We start from the raw sequence: 27,212 nt of genomic DNA, 5'->3' as shown, positions 1-27,212 counted from the left end.
AAAGAATAATATCCCTGCCTGGGAAAGAATAATATCCCTGCGAGTGAAGTGCCAGTGATTTCCCATCCTCTGATTAATGCTTGTTTTTATCATTCCTAGAATACTACAAGCCAGCCACGTGGGATCTTGCTCCATCAATTCACCATGCAGAACAGTAAGTGACTCTTCGTCTATTTCATGGTGATGTCGTCTTGAGCATGAGAAGCCGTAAGGATGTAGTGGGGTGGGCCGCGGGGAGGCGAAGGCGGGGAAGGTGTAGTATTTCATATTTCCAAAATAGTGATCTCACTAGAACTAGTTTCTTCTGGGAAGAGGGAGAAGCCGAGCGAGGAGCGTGGCGGTGCCCGGTGCTTTCTGAGTTGTTTCCCTAAGCCATGCAGTTTGTAGATCGTGGAGTACTAGGTGATGTAGCTACTCCTTCTTTTGCCCGAGTGGAGAGAGAGGAGCTTTGTAAGGCCGCGGTCCGAAGTGTCCTTACTTAGAGGGGTATGAGTGTCATTCCATTCAATGGCACTTACTTCCAAGTAACTGCACTAAGGAGGACGGAGGAGTAAGTTAATCGTGTTGTGGATGGCGTCTGCCTTGTTTGGTCCGTCGCTGAGTGTGGAAGTGACCACTATCGAAGTCCACCTCACCTACCGCGTTTGTAGCAGCTGGTATTAAGTCGGTTCTTTGTGAGTGTTTGGAGATTCGCTCTGCGAAAAGTTCTCTGAACGTCAAGGGAAGGGACGCCTTTGTGGCCCTTTGTGGCATTTCTAGGAGGGACAATCTGCTTCCTTCCTTGGGCTTTCTTTTGCACTGACTTCTCCCAAAAGATATGCGCTGGAGATGGAGTCGTGATGGCCTAGATATCCGAAGCCAAAGTATTCGAGCAGAGAGGCTCAGGTCCTTAGGGGTCGAAAGGATTTCGACCGGAGTCTGAACCCCTGGATTCTCTCCGCGTGTGGCGGGGGAGGAGGCTGGAAATCAGGGAGAATTCATAGTGGTGCATTTCAAAGAAATCCGGCGGATAGTGGGAAAGGCGAGCGAAAGGGTTTGCATCCCACTTCGAAAACCAAAAGAGATGGGCTTGAATTCCATGCAAAGGTTAGATCTGCGGTGGTGGATGCTGGTAAAATTCAGCCGGATTGATCCGTGCTGGATGACCAGGCAGGTGGACTGGACCGGAAGAGGTCCAATAGTGTCACAGGGAGTGGGGGGGTGCTGGCACAAGAAACCCGAGCCCTGTCCAGAAGACAGGGCAAGCCGGGGCCGCCAAGCCTGGATTCCTGCGCCTCCCTTGTTTTCTGTGCTACTTCGTCGTAAAGGCCGATCTGTTTCCAAGCCAAGACGGTCGCTAACTGAAATTCCCTGTGCCTGAATCCGACATGTCCAAAGAAAGTAGCTCTCCACCTTAACAAGCGTTTGGACAGCAAAGGTCTAAGGCAAAGTTCCCACGCAGCCGCCCTGGTCCTGTGCTCCGCTGGTCTAAAGACTTGGGGGAGGGGGCGTGTGGGGTTTGTGGTAAGTCAGTCAGTCAAGACTGGAGGCCTTGACTGGGGGGAGAAATACAATGGGCACCTGTGTGGCTTTCTGCTTGCATTTTTTTTGCGAACCCTGCTCTATATGCGGAGATGGACCAGCCAGGCCTGCCTGGTGAGAGAGGGAGCCTGAAAGGGAAGGGTCCAGAGATGTTGTCAGTTTCAATTGCGTTGTCCAACAAACCAGATTGGCAGGGACTTGGTGAGCTGGCTTCCTTATAGCCTTGTGCTCCGGTCCTAAATGCATTTACTTCGGGATCAATCCCATTGATTTCCGTGACGTTTGCTTCCAGCACGTTATTTAACGTATCTACCCTCTTTCGTTGAATTTATAGCGTGTTATGAGGGTTAGTTTCATTAGGCTGGATGGAATTCTTGTACGCGCTGCGGGCCTGTATTGCGCCTCAAAAGTATCCGCGCAGAGTTTCTCCCCACCCCAACCTGGAGTGAATCTTAGCGGCACAAGGCAGTAACCAGAAGCAGATCCCGCCCGACGAATTTCCAGCAAATGGCTTCATCACCGCCACCCCACCCGTGGATTTTAGTGGAGCGAATTGAGCCCGTTGTGAATGGAAGATGGGGCAGTGCCCACTGCTCCTCTCTAGAAAAGAAACGAGTCTTTCCCTTAAACCCTGTAGGGATGTCCAAACACTGCTTCGGAGGGCGGCGATCTTGTGCTCAGTTTCGCACCGTGAACGTTCCCGCTGACAGGGGGGGGGGGGGGGCGCTAAAAGCGGCAAGGTCCGAAATGTGTCCGCTCATCTGCAAGGCCATGCACCGGAAACCCGGGGCTCTTTCTTCCGGGTATATTTGAAAGGAAGAGGGAGGAAATCCTAGCTATAATTATTGGGGAATGACTCTTACGGATTCCTCACTTTATGGATCGGGTTACTAATCTGCACCTTTCGGGCACAATCCTGCAAAACTGATGCACTTTTTAGCTCCAATGATTGCAAGTGGACGGTTAAGCACGTGCTTAAATTTCCTCTATGAAAATCAAAGGGGCTGCGGCCTTATTTTCCAGCAAATTCCTCTTCGATAAAACAATCTACCATTCGCTGGCAAATTGCTTTTGCTTACAACTTCTAAAACACTCCTTTGGACGAGATTTACTCTCTAGTGAATAGAGCCTGAGATTGAACCAGAGCTTCACTGACCTTCGCTGCTGCCGCAACATTTCTTGAATCTCATCTGAGGCTTTAATCATTCTTTGGGTCTTCCTTCTGCGGCTGCTCTCTGGGCACATGTTCTTGAGAATAAACCTCACTGGAGTCCGTAGGACTTTCTCCCAGTAAAAATGCGTAGACTCGGGCTCCACAGCTGCGGCTCTGTCCCAGTTTAATCGAGGGCTCGGAGGCCGTGTGGTTCCAGCGGCATTTACTTCCAAGGAAGCACCGGGGGACCAGAATCGAGCTATAGTCCTGTGAGCATTCAGATCAGTGGAGGCTTTGTTTGTTTGTTTTTTCTGGGGAACTCTTCACGGCTGGCACGATAACAATCCAAGCGTGCCGGCGTTTCAGGTTGCAGTGAGGTCATTAGATGGGATCCTTGGTGGGGATCGTCTCTGACTTGGCGGGATCTCTCCCTGTCTGGGGTCCTCTTGCTTGGGATCTTGCTGAACTGGGAGCGGAGAACAAAACTTGGCCCACTTGGCCTTGCCGCGGACCCAGCACGGTGGCATCCTGCGGGGAGTGGAATGCCTTTACGCGCGCCTTGGCTCTGTCTCGCCTCCCCCCCTTGGAAATCCGGAGCGCGGAGATTCCGGGCGGTTGAAGCCCGGAGTTTGACAAAAGGTCGCGCAGCCGGCGCTTTTCGGTTTTGTGTGGGGAACTCCTGGGTGTCTGTGGTGCCGAGCGTCCAAATTGACACCATATGTTTCCCTATTAGATGCCTCGCCCTAGAAGCCGCGGCGCATAATCATTGCCACTGGGCTCGATCTGCCTGCGCTCTCCTGGGAAATTAAGGCATTGATTAAGGCTTAACCTCTTTACGCGGGGCTGGCTAGCAGAACCCCTCTTCCCCTCCCCACGGCTCCCGAAGGTGGGCCTCCTGGAATCCCAGGCTTCCCGGGTCAGGCAGGTGGAGAGCCAGAGGAATCTTCAGGGCCCAAGGAGAACCAACTCCATAAAAGGCTCTCCCCGTCCCGATTTCAGTGCCAAAGGCTGAAACTCCTGCGAAGGTCTCCCGCTGGAAATCGCTTGGCTCGGGAAAGTGTTTTCTTTCGGCCGGATCGAGTCCCTCCCCTCTGCCGTGGAGGCCGCCCAGATTCCACTGGAATTCAGGACAAAGGGGGGGGGGGCGCGGGTGAGTGGAGGCAAATGCAGTTTGCGTCCAGGGGAAGTAAACCGTAATAGAGGGGGGTGGAGAAGGGCGTGGGTGCCCCTCCTCTCTTTCCAACTTAACGGGAGATAAGCGGTGGCCCTTTCAGATCGCGCGGGGCCTGAGCAGTGCCGTGAACAGGGGCTCAGCGACGGACGGTTCTTAAAAACTACCTCTGACCACGCGGGTTCTTGGGGGCTCCAGCGGCTTCGGGTGAAGTCCCTCCGCCCTCCCACACAGCTCCCCAAACTGCATGTCACTTCGCATTTGTGGAGGAGGCAGCGCGCCCCCTCGGTTGTGTCCGCACTGGCCCCGTGGCTACCTTAAAAAGTCGCCTTCCCTTGGAGGGGAAACGGGTAGAGTTCAATCTCGTCGGAGTGATACCCAGATCCGGACAGAAAGGGTCGTTTTTATCATGCTCCTGTTTGTCGTGACGATGCAATTTTCAAAAGCGGAGCACTGTCATAAAGTGACATGTCTGCCACAAGTGCTCCAACTGATCTTTTCAATTAGCCTTCCATGCATGATCCGGGGCGACTTCCGCCTATTTCCAGAAATTAAGCTCAAACTTGACGTGCAGCTAGTTTTATTTTAAAGACAAATGTCAGAGAGACTCATCATATTTCCCCCCTCTTCTATATTTGGAGCTTATTTATTGCTAAGAAGCTGAGGCTCCGGGAGTCAATTTAGCAGGAGGCTCCAAAGAGAGGAGGAGAGCAGAACAGAGACACACAGAGAGTCCAGACCTTCTCCAGGGAGCCTTTGCCTCCAGAGCCTAGAGCTGCAGGTTGGGGATACTTTTCCAGCTTTTTTTTTAAACAACAACATTCCAGTCGGGTTGCTTTTGGCCAAGCAAGCTGTAGCTGAAAGGAAGCGCAAGGACCATTGCAGAGCTCAGACGAGACCACTTCGATTTATTTTCCTTTTTAAAAAAAAACCCCAAAAAGCAATACTAACTGATTCCCTTCCCCCTCTTTTCCAGAGGAGAAATGGGACCGGGAAGGGGGTGGTTCTCGGAGGTGGCACTGGAAGAACAGAGAGTTGGAAAACAGGAGGTGCTGTTGGCTTAGTTTCAGCTCTGAGGAGCTCTGGAGGGGGAGGCAGGTAGACAGGATAGACCTCCTCTGGGGCTATCAGGCGAGCTCCAACTTCAAGCTGCCGCGTTCCAAATGTGGGGCTGGAGAAGCTTCCATCCCATGCCCCCCCCCCCGCCCAGAGCAAGAGAGGAGGCTTTCCCTCCACCCCACCCCACCCCCTCTCCCCGAACAGGGTCTGGCTGGCTGGTTCGCTGACTGCCAAGTCTGCTGAAAGGATGTCTCTGAGTGAAAGTGTGTAACCAAATGTTGCTCTTCTGGGCTGAGAGGCAGAGCTGAGACCGTGAATAGATCTTTAGAGAGGAGTCCGCTCTTGGGATGGAATGGGGGAGGGCAGCAGGGCTCTCTGTGTGTGTGTGTGTGTGTGTGGTGTAGGGACAGCAATTCAGAGAAGAGAAAGTCTTTGATCTGAGGATTGCTCTGGAATCTTATATTATATATACATGTGTGTGCGTGTGCGGGGGGGGGGCGTGTGTGTGTGTGATTGTGTTGCAACGAACACAAGGCTTAAGATGGAAGTTGCTGCTATGTCTCGGCGTCTCTGGGTGGGGGTTCATATATCTCTATATGAGTGTGAGTGACCAAGAAACCGCAGGAGTGTTTCCTCGGCGGTTGGCCCCTGCCCGGGTTGGCCTGCCTGCGTCCCCCTCCGCGTCCCCAGCCCTGGTCCCGGCCAGCGCCTGCCTCCTCGCGCCCCCTTCTCAGGTAGCCGAGGCTTCCATTGTCCTTCTTTTCCTTCCCCCTGCCTCGCAGGTCACAGCGGCGTGAATCAGCTCGGCGGTGTGTTTGTCAACGGCCGGCCGCTGCCAGATTCAACCAGACAGAAAATCGTCGAACTCGCCCACAGCGGGGCTCGGCCGTGCGACATCTCCCGAATCCTGCAGGTGAAAATGCGGGTCGCCTCCCCAGTCGGAGCCGTCCTTCGCCTACCTTGCTTGAAACCCAGCCTGTCCTGGGAAAGGGCTTGCAATGACTTCTGCCTTCCTGTCTCTAGCCTACCAGGGGGCGGGGGGGGGGGTTCAAACTACTTCTCTAAATCACGGGGGGGGGTTCTTCTTAAATAAATGGATGCTTGACAATCTTATGCCTTATTGCCATTTGATAATGCAGTAATGTTGTGTATGATTAGTTGTCTGGACTGAGCAGACGATGCAGTCCATTTATACTCCAAACCTCAAGACACTTGCTTGGAAGTCAGTCCCACTGGTTGTTCTGCAGCTGAGTTCCAAGCAGGTGTCAGGCTAATCCTTTCCTTTCCCCACTCTGTATAACTTCTGCATGCATGTGTGTATATCTATATATATTGTTAATCAACAACGCTGGTTTCCTTTAAAATAGTTTCCTGGGTGCTTGTTTAGCATTGAACGATTTGGCAAAGGGATTCGGCTTAGGGATCCAGGATGGCAGGTTCACCCTATAGACCACCCATGCCCTCCTCATCTGCATCCGCACCCTGAATATTTTGAAAACTGGTCTGATTAGGTCTATAGAAACCATCCTGCTCCCGAATCTGACATTTTTCTCCAGTTTTTCTCTTCCCCCCCTCTCAAGTGGGTTTTAAAATTCTCACCTTTGTAGCTTGTAGGGCCACAAATGTAATATTTTTTTAAGAAAAAAAGAAAGAAAGAAAACTTCTCTAAGTAAGTTCTCATACCATTTAAGGTATATTTTTGTGTTATAGACCCATGCAGATGCAAAAGTCCAAGTGCTGGACAATCAAAACGTAAGCTTGTCATTGTTTAATGCATACTTAAACAATTTTATTTTTGTCTTGAAATTATTAATAATGTGATTTTCTGTCCGCTTCCCTGATGCAGGTATCGAATGGCTGTGTGAGTAAAATTCTGGGCAGGTATTACGAAACTGGCTCCATCCGACCGCGGGCTATCGGAGGTAGCAAACCGAGAGTAGCGACTCCAGAAGTTGTAAGCAAAATAGCACAGTATAAACGAGAGTGCCCCTCCATCTTTGCTTGGGAGATCCGAGACAGATTACTATCGGAGGGGGTCTGTACCAACGATAACATACCCAGCGTAAGTTAATCAAGAAACCCCTTCTCTATCTGACCTAGAAAGTACGCGGAGCTGCACCTAACCTCCTTTCTCTTTGTTCCTCTAGCTCAGTGAAAGCCCAAGAAGTCCCCCGTTTTTTGCTAGGGCCAAAATATGGCGTGAAGAATTTGGAGGGGGGGGGTTGTATCTAAAAACCATTTCTCACCCCTCATCCTTGGCTTGTGAGTTACCAGGGATTTATAGATCAAAGCAAGAGAAATAAAAAGACAGATGGCGAAATATTTCTGGGTGAATCACCAGTGTCACCCGACATCTTTTCATGTATTTCGTTCAGATTTTAGATCGCAACCCCCGGCATTTGTTTCTTGGTTGAAAATGCATTTCTGACCCGGTGTACATCTTGCATAGATGCATTTCTCCAGAAGAAGGGATCCTGATGAACACAACCCACTTGGGCTTTTGCATTGTAAATGTCTTTTTCGGGGCTGGGGTGGGGGGAATAACATCTTGAGTTAAAACAGATGGGTTCGGAAGCGTGATTTCAATGGAACTTGTTTTCTTCCCATTCCATCGCAACCTCCCGTCTCAATATCTGTGCTAATATTGCCCTGGTCTCAAGCTAAAATGACTGCAATCCACCGCCCCATTTATTCTAGGGTAGCCCTATTGCAGTTAATAAGGCTGTGCTGGAGCACGAAGGTAGTTTGGGTGTATAACTTTCGACTGCTTGGCAGTGACACCGGTGGGACCCACTTCCTTGCACATACAATTTGGGGTTGATTTTTAATGCTCTCTCTTCGAGAAAGGCAGATCGTGTGACCTGGCTGGGTGGGTGGATCTGTGTAGTAGCAGCCCTATTCCGAAGGGTTCTGCCATGTCCCATTTTAGTGAATGCCCCTTCCCTTTCAGGTGTCGTCGATCAACAGAGTCCTCCGCAACCTGGCTAGCGAAAAGCAACAGATGGGTGCCGATGGGATGTATGACAAGCTAAGAATGCTGAACGGTCAGACTGGGACTTGGGGCACGAGACCTGGGTGGTACCCGGGGACATCCGTTCCAGGACAGCCGACGCAAGGTAAGGAAGGCCAGGCTCCGGCCAGGCTTCCTCCTTCCTTCTCCTCCCATTCATCCGATTTCTCTAACGACCCCTCCGAGACTGAAGTAGCGAAACTGAAGAGGGCTGCCTGCCTCCGCCTAATGCCCTCCGCCGCGGAAGGTCATGTTGCAATCTATGGTCATGGGTGATGCGTCAAGGGAATAAGAGTGTGACAGGTCTGAAAGGCTTTGCCAAGGAGATGTTTAAAACTCAGGATTGGATTTGCCTCGTTCTCCGTCCCTCTTCCAGCACCCCCGCGCTTCCTATAAGGCTTTCCATGGAATACACCCCACCCCCCGCCCCCGCCGCCACGTACACGGGAGGGAGGGAGAGAGACGCACCCCCTCTGCCGATTAAAATGCGTTTTAATAAATCAGGCTTCGCAAAGAGTCTGCTAAATCACTGATAGACTGCGAGATAAACATCATTGTATCAGACGGTGCCTTAAGTGTAATTGACAAAACAGGTGGCTGTGAGCAGGAGCCTCAAGGATGATGGGCAAGAAAGAAATGGAGGAGCCCCGGTTAGCGGGATGGCTTTCATTGCGAGTTTTCTTGGAGCCCCCCCCCGCCCCCGGTTTGCTTTAAAATAGCGCATTGAGCTGCGGGGTGGGGGGTGGGTATTTTTACCTAAAAGGTATAGGAGTGGAGGGATTCGATTTTATCCGCCGTTGTGGTTATTCAAGCTTCAAGATTCAGGTTGGAGTTGGTTGGAGTTTGTTCCTCGCTAAAATCCCGTGACTAATCCAGTCCTCTGGTAGACCTGCACCCATTTTGCCAAGACCCGCCACGGTTTACCCTGTATATGACTCGGTGATTGTTGCAGAGCATGACAGGGGGCTACTATGAAGGATCAAGGGATGCTGCCTTTCCTTCCCTCGCCTTGAGATGGTTAATGGCTTCTGGTTTGTTTGGGTTCTCCCTCCTCCCCCCTCCCCACCCCCCGCATGCGGCCTCTCTTCCCCAGCAGTCTCTCCTCGGGTTGTGGTCAGTCTGTAAGGAGAGGTGTCTCCCCAACAACCTGCTTTTTGTTTGTCTCCCGAAAAGGAGGTTAAGGCACCGGGGCAAAAAGGGAGAGAGAGAAAGAGAAAGAAATCAGTAACAATATGCGGAATATCTGGTACAAAGGATGTTTCTGTCACACGCAAGAATTTGTTATGGGAACAATTCTGTCGCTATGTAATTGCTCATTAGAGATCGTTTTGTTTCTCATTAAGGCGACATGAATAAGCGCCTAGTTGAAGGAGACAGCTGTAGAAATGTTCCACAGGAGACCTCTGGACACGATATGGCACCGCTTGCCAATTAGACATGTCAGTTTTAAGAGAAGGGAGCAATCTAGGAGGGACCCTGAAAAGAGTGAGATTTGGGGCATCTTATTAAGCTCCCGACTCTTGGGTCTCCCTTTCGGGAAGGAGAAAGTCTTGAGGAAGTAGCTGCGTGTGGGGAGGGGAATGGGACTGACCTTCCCATAATAAGTCCTCCGCGCCGATATTCACCCAGCTCTCCCCGCATTGATCTGGAAGGGTGTCCTCGAGGGCCTTGAGAGATAGGAAAGTGCGCTGGCTCCGCGGTACGTGCGCCTGTAGGCCGAGCGTCCGCGAAGGGGGCAAAGGCCGCCCTTCGAAGCCCCCTGCGGGCAGACCTCTGCTCAGACGGCGCGGCAATGGGCGGTGGGCAGCAAGCCTGAGCTTGAACCCCCATCATCCCGAGGAGGAGGCACTGTCTGCAGCGCTGCTCCGGCGAGTCTGGCGCAGGCAAAGCTCCGGGCACTGGGGATGGGCCCAGGCATCGCAGCCTCCCTCCGCCTTGCCCAGGGCGGGTCAGCTGTTGGAAAGGGCCACCACCAGACTCGGCTAGTGGTGGGGAAACCAAGGCCAGCGAGAGAAGCAGCCCCACGGGTGGAGGGAAGCGGAAGTGGGGTGGGGTTGGTCAGGTCCCACTAAACCTGGAACGATCCCCTCCCCCCTCCGCCCCCCCCCCCCCCCACGGCTGCAGGCTCGGCTTGGGAGGAGCTGTGAAACCTGTGGCCGCACTCAGCTGTGGTCTGCGGGAGGGACTTAGACCTTCTACCCGGGGTTTGTCCAGAGGCTGCTGAGAGAGGTCTTTGCCCCTCGCCCCCCCCCCCCCCCCCCCCGCCAGCACCGCCAGGGCTTCCGTTGACTCCAACCAGCTCTGGAAGTCAGACAGGCTCAGCGGGCTCATCCACGGGGCGCTTTGGGCACGCTGCTGCTGCTGCTGCCTGCTGGCATCCCGAAACAGGGCGGGCACCCCTTCCCCCCCCCCCCGGGAAGTTCTGCCGCGCAAGCTTGACCTTGATGGCCGTGAACAATGGCTGCAGAGCACCCCCGGCCCGGCCCTAGTCCAGGGGGCTTGCACGGGAGAAGCGTTCGGGGGGCTGGCCTCCTTTCCCTCTGGTCTCTCTTTGGCGGTCCCCCGCCTGGTCCATTTGCTCGCAAGAAGAGGAGCTCATGGGTTGGAGTGATGCTCAAATACGTGACAGGCCGGAAGCGAAGCACCCTTGAACGGAGAAAAAGGTGCACATTAATAAGCAGGACAGCTATATGATGTGCTACAGACATGAGGTCCATGACCGCTCGCATTCAGTCGGATTCGAAGCATGTCTGTTCTGAATCTAGTGAGCTTTGCAATCCAACACCAGTTCAATGGGACTTGACCCAGTACATAGGGCTGAAGCCTTACTTCGGACCCACGGGGATTTAGTGGGCCTTCTTCCAGGTGCCCAACGTCAAGGTATAACCCTGTGGGTCCAGAACCGCTGTTGGTGTAGCCGAGGAAGATGAGCGGAATGGCCCAGGAAGCTAAGCACAGGCCGCAGGCGCAGACAGCCAGGGCTTCCTGAGCGGTGCTAATCCGTTGCAGCAAAGCCCAAAGGGACTGCTGGAGCACCTTCGAGGAGAAGGTGGATCTGGTGGAGTGGACTCTGGTCACGGCTTCTGGCGCACTGCGCCTGTTGGTTTTTAGGGAGCCACACGACTCTGGTTTGTTTGTACCAATCGTTTGGAGAGCTCCAGCAGGACAGATCTGGTGTGCGAGCGCCCACAGGCGCGTGAGAAGAGAGAGAGGGAACGCACAGTCTCGGGGCTGCGGGTGGGGAGCTTCCTACCACCGGGGAGGGTATGAAAAGCTCGAGTGTGGCAATGTCTCCAGGGCTGGCGCAGCAAGAGATGACGCTCTCTTTGCTGAGTGGAGAAGTTCTGGGAATTTGCCCTCTTCTCTAGGACCGGCGTTTGCCTTTCCCGTTAGGATCTGTGGGTCTTAAAAACTCCTTTAAAATGTACCTTGCCGAGTTTTTGTTTAGAAAGTGGAGGGTGCTGTAGTGCAGAAATCAGGGGAGGAGCCGACGTGACACCCGTTCTGGAAAGACACCCGTCGACACCTGATACTTCGAGGTGCTGTGTCTCTGATTGCCTTTTACACCAGACAGCACCTGAAACTGAAGCCTTATTCTCCCAGTTCAGCTCCTAGGAAGTCCTAGCGAAGAACACACGTCGTGTGAAAGGGGGGGGGCTTTCACACGACGCGTGCTTTTCCTTAGGACATCCTGGGAGCTGAACTCCCGCCTTTAAAACGAAGCAGAGAGCTTTCGGCTCCTAAAGACCTGGGATCAGTGGCGGGGTGGGGGGTGGGGGGGGGTGTAGCGCCACGAATTGAGGGGTGTCGACGCTGCTCCCCAGGAATGCAGTTCAAATTTTCCGTCTAATTTCACTGCCTTCTTTTGCTGAATCTCTTGAAGTCTTTGGATTGGCATTGGGGAGGGATTCACGGATCAGTTAAACTAAAGCACTCGTAAGTCCCTTCGGCTTTAAAGGGAGAATTAAGCACAATATTTCAACCCACTCCGTAGATACACACGAGACGTTTTGCCCAGGATGCTAGTCCTCCTGGATCATGGCCCCATAACGTATTAAGCTGCTCTCGGTAGGTGAACATAATTGCCCATGAAACCTTCTGGAGTGAACGTGCTCACCATTAGAGAGGCCGAGTGCCAAAGGCCCGGTTAGTCACTAGCTGCCATACAGTTAAAACAAATGAATGGACAGAAAGAGAGATTCCGCTGTATCATCGGCCCCGAGTCAGGAGGGGGGAACAATGGAAGAAGAGAGGAGGAGACGTGAGGGCCCTATCGGGGAGGGGGGGGGAGACTTTGAAAGCCTCCAAATTAACATTAATAAAATGGCTTCGCCCTGGAATATTCATGCCCATCTTTAATGTTTTTTTCCTTGCAGGGCTGTCTCTGTGCTCCTGGATTTTAAGAGTCCATTACTCCAGAAGCATAAGGCAAGGTTAGGTCTCAGAGGGGGACAAATATGGTCTCAATCTGATAAACGCCATGCAGCAGTGAATAAAATAATGGATACACGAGAGCTGACAGAACAAAAAGAGACATCTCTATCCGGGAGAAATTCTCCAGTGATTTAGTGGTTTTAGGGATCACTGAGACACTGTTTCTTATCTCCCCCCCCCCTACTTCCCCCCTCCTCATAAGACTAAAGCCTTCTATAGGATTTAGACACTTTCTCTTTCAACAGATGCTACAATGTTTTGATCCCAGCTCTGCAGCTGAAAGGTGCCGCAATCGGTTTGCTATCTTTCTTTCTTTTTCTTTTTTTTTGTGCTAGTTTTCCGCCTCACTGATTAAGACACTAAGAAACCAAGGAATGATTTTATTTCCCAGCGTCTTTTATCCCCCCCCCCCTTTTTTTTTCTTTCCTGGAAACAAATCCTATACCCAGCGTCAGATGGTCTAGCTATAGGATAATAGGGACAGCATATTCAGTCGCTTTCTTGCGGATTAGGTCTGGAAGGTGGAACGGACTATTGAGTTCATTCCTTTATAGGGCTTCTTTTTAAAGAGAGAGAGAGAGAAAGTCCCCCATTAAAAGAAAGGAAGATATCTTAATTATCTGACATTTTTTTAAAAGAAACATATCGGTTATTCCAGATCTAACCTTTAAATAACTTTAACAGACACTAGTGGTGTTTTTGTGTGTGTGTGCCCCCCCACCTTTGGAGGGGAGCTGGGGGATGGGAATAAAAAAGCGAAAAGGCTGTAATAAATACTAAACTAAGAGCCCTTGATTTAAACCGCAAACTTTATCCTATTGACGTCAATGGTAAATTTCCCGTATTAGCTCATTTATAGGAGAGCCATACAGGGACAAAGCGCGAGCATATAGCATCAGTTAGGAATATGCATCTACTCCTCTGCTTCTTCGGAACGTTCAGGTCTTTTAGGAGTGCTGGCTGGTCGAGGAAGTAGGGGTTTTTTGGGGGGGGGGGACGGTGTAGTGGAGAAGAGCTCTGAGTTTTTTGGGGAAGAATTCCCCACGAATCTTTATGGTGGAAATTTCAGCTGCCATTTTCACCTTGGAAGAAGCGAGATTCCCCAGCCTGGCTTGAAAGCAGGTTTATTTGTTTATCAGTTATGAATGGCGCTTGCCAGTGAAAGCGGCCTTGGCCACGCATGAGTAGGTGCTGACATGCACACGGGTTGGATCACAAGCAATCTCGCGGGGGAGGAATGCTCCTGGGACCAGGGCACAAGCCCCAGCCACTCGCGGCCGAAATCACACACACACACCCAAATCACACAAACAGACGGACACACCCAAACGCAGTGAGGATTATGCGGTCTCTTAAGTAAGCTTGTGTCCAGGGGGCTGGAATGGAAAGACAACACAGCAACCCGAACGGTTGCCCACCGCCTCAGACTAGCTGAAGTGGGGCTGAAAGCCGAAGCATTAAGATGTTTAACGCACACCCGCTCAGGAGAAACCACACACTCAAATACACATTGGGCGTCTTGTAGATTACGTGCAGCCGAGCTCACAAACTGTAGAGGCCGGGCATTTTCCAGTACAGGCAGCTTCGTTTTATGGGCTGGAGTGGGACGTGGTCATCGCATAGCAGTCCAGCGATCTGGGTTGAGTTCTTTGCTTCTATGCCGGCAGATCCACGACCCTATGAGCCCAGATTTCTGTGAGGACCAGGCCCTCGTTTTATAGTCATCAGCAATGCTCCCTTTAAGCTGTGGAGTTTGGTGAGCAAAAATTCTGCCTTGTGAGCTACTGGCATTAAAGTTGTGAGTGAGCGATTTGGCTACGGCATAAATTAGTTTGCTCTGGGGCCATCCTTCCTGAGCCAAGACAAAAATGTGTAAGCCAGAGGCTAAAAAACTGCGAGCTAGCTCACACTAACTCAGCTAAGAGGGAACACTGCTCATCGCTGTTTTAGACGATATGCAAGAGATGTAATTTAGAGCTGTTTGAGGGGAAATAATCCCATTAGTGAGATCCTGAATGCACTTGTTCAGAAGTAGCATATGGTCAACTTGTTTGTGACAGCCCCATCTGAAGGCTGGTGAAGCAGAAGTCTGTCTGTCTGTCTGTCTGTCTACCTACCTACCTCATCCATCCATCCATCCATCCATCCATCCATCCATCCATCCATCCATCCATCCATCCATCCATCCATCCATCATTTGTGCTTCCCATTCAGGAACCTCCCCAGGCAACTCTGTTGCTCTTGTGTAGGTTGTTCATACATTCTCAGCTCATGAGTTTATTTTGCCCTCTGTAAATCAGGTGGTCAGGATGAGTTAGTCTCACAAGCAAAGGCAGAGTGATATCTATGTAGGAAATTCATCCCTTGCGAAGTTTCCATACTAGCTAAGGTTACAATCCCAGGCATACTTACTTGGGAGTAAACACTGTCAAACACAGTGAGTCTTAGTGCTGGGTAATACCCCATATTAGCTCATTTATAGGAGTGCCATACAGGGACAAAGCGCGAGCATATAGCATCAGTTAGGAATATGCATCTACTCCTCTGCTTCTTTCCCCTCTCAGACATAAAACAAGTGGCACCCAGGAAAGGATTGCATCTCTAGGCAAAGGTTAGGAAACTGAGCACAAAACACTCACCTGTGTTGCATACTAGTTCAGCCTTCAGTAGGTTTCCTCTAAATTAAGTCCAATTGAACTTCCTTGCTTTACAGGTGTGTTACCCTCTGAGAACTAGTGGGTGCTTTGTGCTCAGGTGGGTGCTTTGTGCTCAGTTCTCTAACCCAGAATGCCAAAGGGATCCAGAGGCTTAAGAGACCACCATCCCAGCAGAACTGCTTAGGAAAAACAGGAGCCTGAAGAAGGAGGGCTCTTGAGCTGGTCTGCTACATTGTTTAGGAGTAAAGTGGAAACCCACAAGTACCATCCTCTGAAAACACTGGAAAAGTCAGCCACCAGCTCTGGCTAGCAAATAAAAACAGGGGCCTTGTCTTGGGGCTCTTCTCTGCTAGGTGAAACTTCTCTAATCTTAGATAAGGAGTTTTCCTCTCTCCTTTACTACCCCCCCCCCTTTTCTGGTGTTGAGTAAACAGGCTCAGTGTAAGGAGCTGGCCTATTCACCAGTTTAGGGGTGTTCTTTCTTTCTTCCTTAGCTCCTATAGAAAGTTTTTTTTTAAAAAAAAAATCCTAAATAGCATTGAGTAGCCCAGCCCAGGGGACAGTGATTAATGATAGTTGTGCCTAAAGGTTAACATACTTCACTGAAAAGTCTGTTGACTGGGATCCTTATGATACAATGTGGGCCACTGCAAGCCTCAAGAGAATCCTTTTGTTGAGCCTGCCTGATTGTGTCCTCCAAATTCTGCCCACGAAAGTTTGCCAACCCTCCTCCTTGCCCCAAGAGTTTAATAGTTTCCCTTACTCAGAGGGCATTGTGTCCTGGTGAAAAGCAGCCCCTGCTCTATTCAAGTGTTGGTGGTCATCTCAATAGATCTCCAAACGCCCATATGGTGACCACTGGAGATGAATCCAACTGTTTAAATGGAAGAGAAAGTTGGGGTTTTAAAACATTTCAAAGTGTTTGAAAAGATCCCAACCAGATCCTGTCACAATTCTCTTCAGCCTTTGAAGGCTGGGCCCATTGTGAGCTGATTATAAATGATATTACTTTAAGGTGATTTCCCACAAATATATTTCCATCAGAGAGAGAGAGAGAAAGCTGGCCATTTATTTTTAGCAACTCCCCCCTCTTCTTCTGACTCTAGCAAATTTATGTTAAAAAGAATTCCTAATTCTGTGGGGTTTTTAAAAAAATTAGCAACATCAAAAACTACTCTGAATTATGCTCTGAAAAGAAAGGGAGAGTTAATTCACTGACAACTTCTCCTCTGCCTCTACAGAAATGTCCGTTCCTTTTGTAAGCCTCCCTTCCCCCTTCCCCTCAGTGTCTGCAGACACTTTGAAAGACAGCTAGACCACGAGCATATCTTTACCTCCAGCAGCAATGTGAAAACAATAAAACTTTCTCTTGTTTAATGATAGAAATTACATTAAAAGTAGTGGAAATGCCCTAATTAAAATTGTACCACTTAAATGATATGCCAGGCATTCAGCTGCAGAATAGCATATTTAGCTACTTAGCAAACTCGCTACTATTTCTTTTTAAAATTACATGTTAAAATTTTAAAAGAAATCTTACTTTTCTCTGGTGCAACACATTACAAAGAATGGACAGTCCTTTTATCTAAATATAAAATTCCATTTTCAGCAATTATAGCCTGTTCTTGGTGATGATATAATTACAGCTGTGCTCTGTAATAGGTGTCAAGGCAATGCACACTCATACAATAGTTGAATAAAACTGCAGAACAATGCAGGCACTTCTAAATTCACAACCTTTAAAATGAAATTGACTGTGCAGAATTCAAATCAAAACTAGATAAATATTTTTTAAAAAAGATTACAAGCTTGGTTTGGTTTCTTAATAGCATTTTCTGCAAACCTATCAACATCTAATTGATTAGATAGGAATTACTGATTATAGATAATCTGAAATACTGAACAGCGCTATTTTAAATGTAGCAATAGGTAAATAAGTTCCTCAGACAAAGGATCTTTCAGGGCGTTTTGCAAAAGATGCCACCATATTTACCTGAAACTCTAGTTGAACATGCTATATTGAGGATGGGGTCAAGAAGAGATGTCAGGAATTAATAAGACAGACAAATATATGTATCCCTTCTTCAATCATATAGTGAAATGTTATTATTTTGATATTTTTAAACTCCATCCTGCTTTAGTCAATATTAGCCCCCATCTTTATACCCTGATTTGTCTTTGGTCTCTCTCCATTTTTAACTCAACTATGCTGCAGAAAGACTTAATTCTTCTCTCTTCAGTGGCATACCTTTTTAAAATCAGGTGATTCATCCATCTGGAAAACTAGAGTTGTCCTATATGTATCAGGTGGCCCCCATATGCCACAAGCCAGATAAACCTGTATGACTTAAGCTTATTGCCGTCTTGGAAACATGCAGCCCAGCCTGAAGCATATTGATCTCAGGCTAGAGCTCTGACTGTGCTCCTGCATGGAAATTTTATGTCTACAGATATTTCAGTTTAGAGGATAACTTCCTCTTGTATGCCCTCTCCAGTGGGAAAGCTCCATGCTCTACAAAAGCTAAGTGGATCACAGTGACCATGTGCAAGTAAGTCATCCCTAATTTCAGTGAGATGTGTAGGCCAACCATTTACATATTTATTCAGACATAAATTCAGTTGAATTTGCAGTTACGTCAGGTATGCATACACAGGACTGCATCCTCTGGATTGTTGCGATATCCTGAAATGTGTTTTGGATCAGAACAAATCAAAATTCTGATTGAACTGTAAGAGGTTACTGCAAGAACCAAGTTTATTATTGTACAGCATGGCCTATTCTCTTTATGTTGTAGATGGCTGTCCACAGCAAGAAGGAGGGGGTGAAAATACTAACTCCATCAGTTCAAATGGTGAAGATTCAGATGAAGCCCAGATGAGACTCCAGCTGAAAAGAAAACTGCAGCGAAATCGGACATCCTTCACCCAAGAACAAATAGAAGCGCTTGAGAAAGGTGGGTGGCATTTTCCATGTGCTGAACAAAGGAAGTGCATCCCATTGCCTGCCCAAACCCAGTTTGCCAGATTGGGAGAAAGGGTGCTGATATTAATTGATGAAAATCTCAAAAGTTTCTGTGGCACCTCTTAAATGTTTAAGTGATAAATCAAATTTGCACTGACCACCAAATGCTCCCAAGATTGTGGTGCAGGCTGTTTGTGTGAACTTCAGCTGCAGTCTTCATCTTTTCTCAGACATTATGTGCTTGAGGGACTGCTTAGGCCACTGAGGTTGCAAATCTTACATTGACCTGGTTCAGTTTAATCACCACCCATGTGTAGCAGACTTTCTGCAGCTCTGATTAGGGGCTTTGACTCTTGGTACAACTCTGATTATGGGCTGTCAATATATTGTTTAAATGCTAGCAGGGAAAATGCACTAACATTAACACACTAACATCACCCAAGCACAGAGGAATTTGTCAATTTCTCCTTAATTATTGAACTCCGCTTTTAATCACGTAACCCCAGGATGGGAATGCATGTGCATTTATGTGTAGGGTGGGGTGGTGAGAGAAAGTGAATGCTTAACCATAACATCTCTCACTTTTAAAATAAACTCAGATTTTACCTTGTTCAAAAGCACTTTTGTGGGAATATGCCTCACAAATTATTTAAAGCAGAGAGTGTACTAAAAAAAAAAAAGAATCCTGCAGTAGGCTGAAAGCAATATGTTGTCGTTCTTTTTGAAACCTATTTTAACACTAATTCTATACTATTCCTTTATAACAGAATTTGAGAGAACTCATTATCCCGATGTGTTTGCCAGGGAGAGACTAGCTGCCAAAATAGACTTACCTGAAGCAAGAATACAGGTACCCAAGTAACTATACCATTTTCCTTGCTCCTCTGCGTTTGCTCCCTTTTTTCTCCTTCCCTCCCCTTTTCTCAGTCTTGAAAAAAGTACACTCATGTTTTTCAGGAAGAAAGACACAGGCTCCATTGCAGCTATTATCATTGTGCCAAAAGAAAGAATCAAGTGGGGAGGGAGAGGGGTGTGCACGTGGAGATGGGAGAGTACAGACAGTGCAGAGAGTACAGACAGTACTGACTTCTCTCCCAGATATCCTCTAGATCCAGATATATATTGCAATCTGGATGCATAGTGAATGTGCATCTGCATTTAGCTCTCAGTTTGCCCAGTGGAAAGACGCAGCAGATAGCCCTGCATGTTGAGTGCTAAGCTATTAGCCTCATTTCATTTGGAAAGAAGAAGAATAAGAAGAATTGCAGATTTATACCCTGCCCTTCTCCCTGAATCAGAGACTCAGAGCGACTTACAATCTCCTATGTCTTCTCCCCCCACAACAGACACCCTGTGAGGTGGGTGTGGCTGAGAGGGCTCTCACAGCAGCTGCCCTTTCAAGGACAAGTCCTGCAATAGCTATGGCTAACCCAAGGCCATTCCAGCAGGTGCAAGTGGAGGAGTGGGGAATCAAACTCGGTTCTCCCAGATAAGAGTCTGCACATTTAACTACTACACCAAACAGATAAGTAGATGCAGGTTATTTGCAAGGATCCTCTCTTCTTTTCTATAGAAGCAGATCTGAGATGACTGTGGGATACAGCAGTCTTTTAATTGTAACAATGGAACTTATCTTGTATTTGCAGGTGTGGTTTTCCAACAGGAGGGCAAAGTGGAGACGGGAAGAGAAACTAAGGAATCAGAGAAGGCAAGCCAGCAACACCCCCAGTCACATTCCCATCAGTAGCAGTTTCAGCACAAGTGTTTACCAACCAATCCCCCAGCCCACAACACCTGGTAAATATGCTCAAAGAAATATATTGACTGGTCATTCACCCTTTCTGGGCGATACAGTAATACAGTCATCTGATTGAAGTGTAAACTAATACAGCCATCCTGTCTATCTATCTATTCTATTATAGTTTCCTCTTTCACATCAGGTTCAATGCTGGGCAGGACAGACACCGCGCTAACAAACACATACAGTGCTTTGCCACCCATGCCTAGCTTCACAATGGCTAACAACCTGCCTATGCAAGTAAGTATAATCCACTAATATGCTCTCTGCAAGCTGAGTGATTATTGGGTAGTGTTTTATCCTTTGAAGTGGGATAGGAGGATGTTAAGCCCTGCTAAAAAGGGGAGTTTTTCCAATGGTAAAAGGGATTTCTTTATCAAACCATTGCCAAACTTCCTTATCTATAAATCCATGTTGAAACTCATTGAGTACTGTTAGCTTCCCCTTACAAATGGGAAGCCCTGTATCAGGTATCGTATTAGTTAATACATGTTGTATTTTAACTAGTCTGGAATAACTACCACCACACAGTTCTGGGCTCAGAATCAAAATAGAACCAGTATCTATTCTTTGAAATGGCAAAAAGTCCATCTTTCTTTTTTGTTTTGTAACCACACTAATAACAAGAGATGGCTAAAGGATCTTGCCACTTTTAAATTGCCTACTGCAAACATCTTCCATTTATTTCAGTAGGATCACACCAGAGTAAGTCAGTAGTATCTTAGCACCATAATTCTGCAATTGTGAACTTTCACAGGAATTTATACAATCAATGGATTCCATGTGGTATTTTTATCATGCATAAATTTGTCATCCATGTGCCTCATAAAATGCATAAAATATTGATCCCTCCCAGTTGTGCAGTGGTTACAGTACATACTATTGCTTGGAGATGTGGTTCACAGCCCTGGTTGGTCATACTGTAGGCTTGGATAAGTTACGGTTTTAGGGTATCTGTGCAAACAAACATTATTCTAAGCTTTTCTAGAGTGAAATGTACAAATGGTACATGATATTGTTCCAGATGTTGTTGGTCACTGAAAACGTTTCTGTCTCTCACAAAAACAGATGCATATTAGTCCAAAATGGGGCTATGTTAGTTCAATAATGTGAATATAGGGCAAGATGATAGCCAGGGGCTTGATGTGACTTTGTTATTGATTTCTCCAGAATGATCTGACTACTGACTGTCAGTTTTGGCTCATGTTCTTCTTGGAGAGTTATTGGTCCTATTTAGGGTCCACTTTTTAATGTGTTGGAGCAAGAATGGACATGTTTTCCCACTCTTAGCAATAAGAATAATTGATCAATGCTTCTTTGTTACTCTCCAGTGTACTTTGGTTTTGTGTTTAATTTCTCTTTAGCACGTTCTTGCTCTTTTAATTCTTTCTTAGAGGCATATTTTAAACAGTTCCTCTGATTATTAATATGAAAAAAGGGGCAAAAGTTGATGCAAATTAATTGACTCTGGAATAAATTAATTTTAAAATTATTCACAAGACTATGTTCTCTCTAAGGCTCTGATTTCATAAGCTATAAGGCATCTAAAAGACAAATTCTTGGGTGTCCAGCAGTTGCTTAGCAGGGAAGTTGCATGATACTCTGATATCAAAGAGAAAAATGGAATTGGATTTATGACTACATGGATCTTTGCCGATTAGATGCGAAGGGTACATTCTTCACTCTCAAAGAATCCATGGGTGTTTCCCCATAGGACTATATGAGTGGTGCCTGGTTTAGAACACTTTGCATAGAAATCAATAGACCTTACCTCCACATGATGGCGTCAATTCAGTGCAGAACAAAATGTGATTTCAACATGTCCTAAATTAGCTTAAATCTATGTGGCCACTGACTCCAATCCAGAGAATGTTCTGAAATTGCACTGAATATACAGGGACTAGAAACTATTGCTGCCTCACTAGCTTTATTCAGACTTAGGTGAAACTAAATTCTTCTGAAACAAGGTCACTGTACATAGGCTCTGAGTCCAAGGCTAGTTTCTTTAGTAGTTTTGTCAGTTTTGCATATATGGAAGACAGAATTCAGACTCAAAGATGCCAGAATGATACCCCATATAATGGTCCCCACTTCATTATAAGAATTTGCTAATGATTCTGACACTGCAGAAGGCACCAAAATGACTAAGCTACCAAAATGACCACCAATTTGAATCATGATAATAAATGGTAGTTTATGATAATAATCATAATTAAGATCATGGTAATAAATGGTAGGGGAGCTTTACAAACCTTGAATTGCATAATTCAGACCAGATGAGAAAGGACATGATTGATAACATAATGAAAAATAACAGATAAAGTGGGTGGTTAAAGTTTATTGGGACTCATTCAAGAGGCAAAAGTTTCAGTCAAGTAAAAGAAAAATATAAGAAAAATGTATCTAGCCAGAGAAACTCATTAGTACAACACTCATGATGGGAATGAGCTTATTAAAATGCTAGCAGGATTACACCTTGGTTGATGAGACACTGTGGCTATTGGCACCCGAGAAATGCCCAAGAGGGAGAGAAGGATGTGAACAGCACCTGCAGTTCTAAATAACTATGCTAAAAGGATAGAGCTGCCAACCTTCATGCTTGTGAGCATGTAGATAACTAGCTGGTGGGAAAAGAATACAACTCAGGGGTTCATGTCAGCTTTATACATGCAACTATGTTCATAGTGAGATAGTGAAGTTATGGGCATTATGTAGCTTTGCTTGAAGTGTTGTCTATTCATCACCACTTCAGATGATCCAGGTGAAGTTGGTGCTATGCTACTTGTTATCCCACACTTGCAGTGTAGATACTGAATGGAAATTTAAAATTCAGCATTATTTGTGGACCGACAAAGGTCAGAACATGTATAATGATAATCTTAGATACAGGCCCTTGTTCTTAGAAATGAAGCTCCTAACTTTGGGTCTGTGTTACACTATTGAAGTAAATGTCAGAGAATGGATGATTGTGATAGATGTGTGGAGTTTACTTCAGTGAGAGTTTGGGTTGGAGTTGCATTTTGGATTAGAGGACAAAGATTGGAGCTAAATAATGGGGAATTGGCTCATGCTTACAAGAGATCCAGAACTGTGGCTGGTTTCACACTGTGAAATTGACATGGTTTTATCCCATTGTGAAAAAATCCATTTCAGTTTGAACTGTTTCTGAGCTATCAGACAGCTGCTGCTGAAGCAGCAGAATCCTGGCAGCGGTCAGTGGTTGCCTATTCACACTGCTAGCCTGACTCAACCACAGACCCGCTGTGGAAAGGGTTGTCTTTTTTAAAAAGGCCCCATGTGTGTGCTCAATCAGAGAAGTGCACAAGCACACCTCAGAGAGGGGTTGGGGTGGACCCCAGCCTTGCCGGAAATGGCTTGGCGTGATCACACAGTTCTTCCGCTTATGAGTCACCACAGGGCATTCAGACAGCAGCCAATTATGTGACCTACATCTGATTAAGGGGGATGGTACCAGGATAATCCAGGTAGCTTTTTGATGCAGATAGGAGGCATCTGGAGACAGGGTGAATACGGGTGCGGCTTAGAGAGCAGGTGTGCTCATGTGATTGTGCACTTTTAATCCAAATGGGAGATGGGGCTAGATTGGGGCAAATATCCTGTGTGAAGCCACCTTGTATGTCTAGGATGTATCAAAGACAACTATTGGGAAACTTGGGTCTCTAAAGTATAATCTGACATTAAAATTAATTTTGCTAGCAAAATAATATTCCTAAAACAATAGAGGGAACTGTTGTTTTAAATCTAATATAGAGAGATTTACACTATTTTCCTTAGCTAGTATGCAATTAAAAGTTGGAACAGAAATCTAAAACCCGGGATTACAAAGGAACACCAGAAAATTAAAATAATTTACAAAGTAAAATGTACAAAAGTTGGCAAATATTAAAGGATTTAGAAATAATATTCCCTTGAGCTTATCTTGGCCAGAGCTCCTATCTTTTATGCATGTCCCTACACAATTGGGACATAGAGAGATGAATTGAGTGGATTGTGTATGTTTTACTAATAGGAGCATCATATCATATTTTGCTCATGTAACCACACAGATGTACAGAAAAACAACTAGAAGGTCTTCCCAACCAGCAGCAGACTTTACATTTGGATGGAAACTGCTATTATTTCATAGATACTGATGTGACTACTGTTAGTTTATGGAACTAATGGACTGTGTTAGAAGGACTACAAGATTACATTGTCACAAACTAAGAATGACTTTAGGTTTTACAATACTGTTCTTCAATGATATGGCTTTCACTTCCACTCAGGATTCCTTAAGATGTTAAATCTATTATTCCCAATCAACCTACTGAGTTATAGGAGACTTAGAGATAGATCTGTCATAGACCAAACCTCACATACCATGTTTTCTATTGGTGTCTTCACTCTGAGTTTTGCATATGTATATGCGGGCATCTGGAACAAATGGCCAGATTCCTACTGTACGGAGAGGGGATAGATGGTTTTTATTGACTGTGAGTCTGGTACATCTAAGAGATCTTAGTTCAATGCCTATGGTGTAGTGTAGTGTAGTTTAATGTAGTGTAGTGTAGTTTTCATTGACTGATTCTGAGTATGAAAGTTCCATTGTGGTGCTTAGTTTCCCTGCTCAGTGAATGCTAGAGCAGACTCAGTTGCGTAGCATTGTTGAAGCTAAATTGATCATTCAGAATTTCTGAAAGGAAAAGCAGGATATAACTATAATAAATAATACATTCAGGGAACAATATTGATTTATGGATATTGAAGGGTATCAGTTGGTCTCCACTAAAACAAATGGAAGCATGGGGCCTATGAAATGGAATACTATGTTTAAATTTATGGTGAAGACATTTACACTGCCCACAAAACAGACTAAACAAAAGAAATAATGTATGTTGCTGCTGTAATTCACAAGCAATTATTTCTTCTTTCTTCTCACAGCCCCCAGTACCCAGCCAGACTTCCTCTTACTCTTGCATGCTGCCCACAAGTCCGTCAGTGAATGGGAGGAGCTATGATACATACACCCCTCCTCACATGCAGACACATATGAACAGCCAGCCAATGGGCACTTCTGGCACAACCTCAACAGGTAAGCAACCATTGTTGTTTTCTTTAAAGAGAATTTACTGAGACTATTTCCCCTACATGATTTGATTAAAGTGTTCAGAAAGTTTTCTGCTGAGACTTGATATCTATGGAAATCCTGCAATCATTGTCTTAAATGCAGTCATCCTGGGCTTAAAATAAAAACACTTTTGTTTCTTAACTTTTTTGAAGGGGGACATAATTTTTCTAAATGTTCCCTCCTTCCCTCCTTCCTTCTTATATCTAGCTGTAACTCAAATTCAGGATAGTTAAAAAAATTGTAAAATTTCCTATTAGCATGTGAAAAAAACAGAATCAATGTAATTAAGAGGAATAAATATTTAATTATGGAGTGCACAAGCATTTTCTGACCTACTTGCTGGAGACTAAGTAGGATCATTTCCTAAAAATCAGAAATTATCAAGTAAACAAGTATCATGTAAGGCTAATGATAATATTTTTTACTCTGGACCTCAGCTGATGTAAATAACACGTAGGCATGGCTTGTTTGTAGGAAAAAGACCAGCAGGAACTCATTTGCATATTAGGCCCCACCCCCTGATACCACCATTGTTTCACACAGGGCTTTTTGTACAAGAAGTCCAGCAGGAACTTATTTGCATATTAGGCCACACTCCTCGACACCAAGCCAACTGGAACTGCATTCCTGCTAAAAAAAAAAAAGCCCTGTAATGTTGGTTTTAGTTCTTCATTATTATGTCACAAGGGTCTTCATCAGGCCTCATTTTGGGCAGGAGCAGAGCTCCAGAACCTCTTAATTTTATTGTGCTCTTTTTTTCTCCCCCCCTCCCTATTTTTTGCTTCTGGGCTCCATACTCCCTGTGAGAATTTTGCTGAACTCTACAACTTGACAAACTTTCTAATATTTTTCCCCACAAAAAAATGGGAAAAACCAAAACATATAAAGCAAACAGGTGAAATTCTTCATCATATCACTGTGACCCCAGAGGATAAAGTATTTTTTTAAAAATAGGATGGGAGTAAAGTTTTATTAGGACAATTATAATTCAAAGAAGCATTTCAAGGTAGATGCTGAGCTGATACAATTTAGTACACCTTCCAGTGATGTCAGGGGTGTGTGGCATATGTAAATTAGTTGTGCTAATGAGCTCTGGCACCTCTTTTTTATGAAACGAACCCTGGCCCTGATGCAGCAATTCCTGATGGTCATAGGAGCCCCACTGGGCATACATGTACCCCCAGATTTATGTTTCTATATTTATTTTAAAAATAGCAGGTAGCTCAAGGCACAAAGGTTAACAAGGAGCTTGGGATTTGAGGGAAAGGTGTGATGTGTAATGTAGAAATCCTAAAAACACTTTCCTAGGGTTAAGCTAAGCAGGCTACTGAGTAGACCTTGTTAGGATGTCACTGTTAATTTCTTTCGCCTTGTTTTTTTTAAAAGAGTTTATTCTTGTTCTCATGTGATAGTGCTTAGTTTTCATAGTAGGCAGGATAGAAATCCAAGGGCACAATCCAGCAAAATTAAGCTGGATATCTTTGACTTCAATGGGAAAATTATGTTCTTAACTCTATGTACTGTGGGAATTCAAAGTGCTTAACTTTGATTGGATCATATCCCAAAACAAAGAAATCCTGTAAAACTACTATGATCAGAACCATTGTCATACATTTCTTTATGTGAAGTCATTCTCTGTTGTCCTTATAAAGTCATGATTGTGTCATTTATTTTTCCAAATCTCCACTTAGTTCCTTATTTTACACATTTCCAGGAATAAATTAATCTGTATCTCCAGCTATTACTGGATGTTCAGATAGTTTCAGAGACCTAATTATAAAATATACAAGTTGTTCAATAAATTTAAGAACATTTAGAATACAACCAAGAGTCCTAATACTATCTTTTTATAGTGCATGCAGAAAAGTTGAATAAATCTGTGTGTTATATATTATCTTCCTTCTTTAAAAAAAAGGTCTTATTTCCCCTGGAGTATCAGTTCCTGTTCAAGTTCCTGGCAGTGAACCCGATATGTCTCAATATTGGCCAAGATTACAGTAAACCATGTGTTGATTTTATAAATGGCCCTATGGACAACAGTTGGATGTTCAGCTGTATTTTCTAAAAGAAGAATGGCTTTCAAAGTACTTCTGTACTGCAACTGTGCCCTACGATGCAACACATGGAGAAAGACTTTAATATGGACCTTTGTATACTGAAGGCATTATATCACTTGGAACAAATCTTCATTTTGGTATCCAAACTTTTATCCATTTTTGGTGTATTATTTGTAAATGGGCATTTGTATGTTATAATGAAAAAGAACAATGTAGACTGAATGGATGTTTGCTTTTGTGTTGGTCATGAAGTTGTGTTTTT

General features: G+C 45.8%; 1 protein-coding gene across 13 annotated transcripts; it reads left to right on the top strand.

Annotated features, from left to right (window-relative positions):
- Nucleotides 1-55: 55 nt before the first annotated feature.
- PAX6 (paired box 6) lies at nucleotides 56-27,212 on the top strand. 13 transcript variants are annotated; one of them, XM_060261918.1, is made up of 11 exons: nucleotides 56-154; nucleotides 5,687-5,817; nucleotides 6,615-6,656; nucleotides 6,751-6,765; nucleotides 7,855-8,020; nucleotides 17,801-17,959; nucleotides 18,735-18,817; nucleotides 19,614-19,764; nucleotides 19,908-20,005; nucleotides 24,707-24,857; nucleotides 26,809-27,212. In XM_060261918.1, exons 1-11 carry the CDS (start codon nucleotides 145-147, stop codon nucleotides 26,892-26,894), a joined length of 1,092 nt encoding a protein of 363 aa, XP_060117901.1. In that variant the 5' UTR covers nucleotides 56-144; the 3' UTR covers nucleotides 26,895-27,212. The 13 variants fall into 13 exon arrangements, with proteins under 13 accessions (XP_060117901.1, XP_060117900.1, XP_060117896.1 ...); XM_060261917.1 differs by having other exon boundaries at nucleotides 19,890-20,005; XM_060261913.1 differs by having other exon boundaries at nucleotides 6,751-6,966.

The sequence above is a fragment of the Heteronotia binoei genome, chromosome 21, assembly GCF_032191835.1.
Source record: "Heteronotia binoei isolate CCM8104 ecotype False Entrance Well chromosome 21, APGP_CSIRO_Hbin_v1, whole genome shotgun sequence".
Taxonomy (NCBI): domain Eukaryota; kingdom Metazoa; phylum Chordata; class Lepidosauria; order Squamata; family Gekkonidae; genus Heteronotia; species Heteronotia binoei.
The sequence above is the reverse complement of the archived record's forward strand: the minus strand, read 5'-3'. Positions and strand labels throughout refer to the sequence as shown.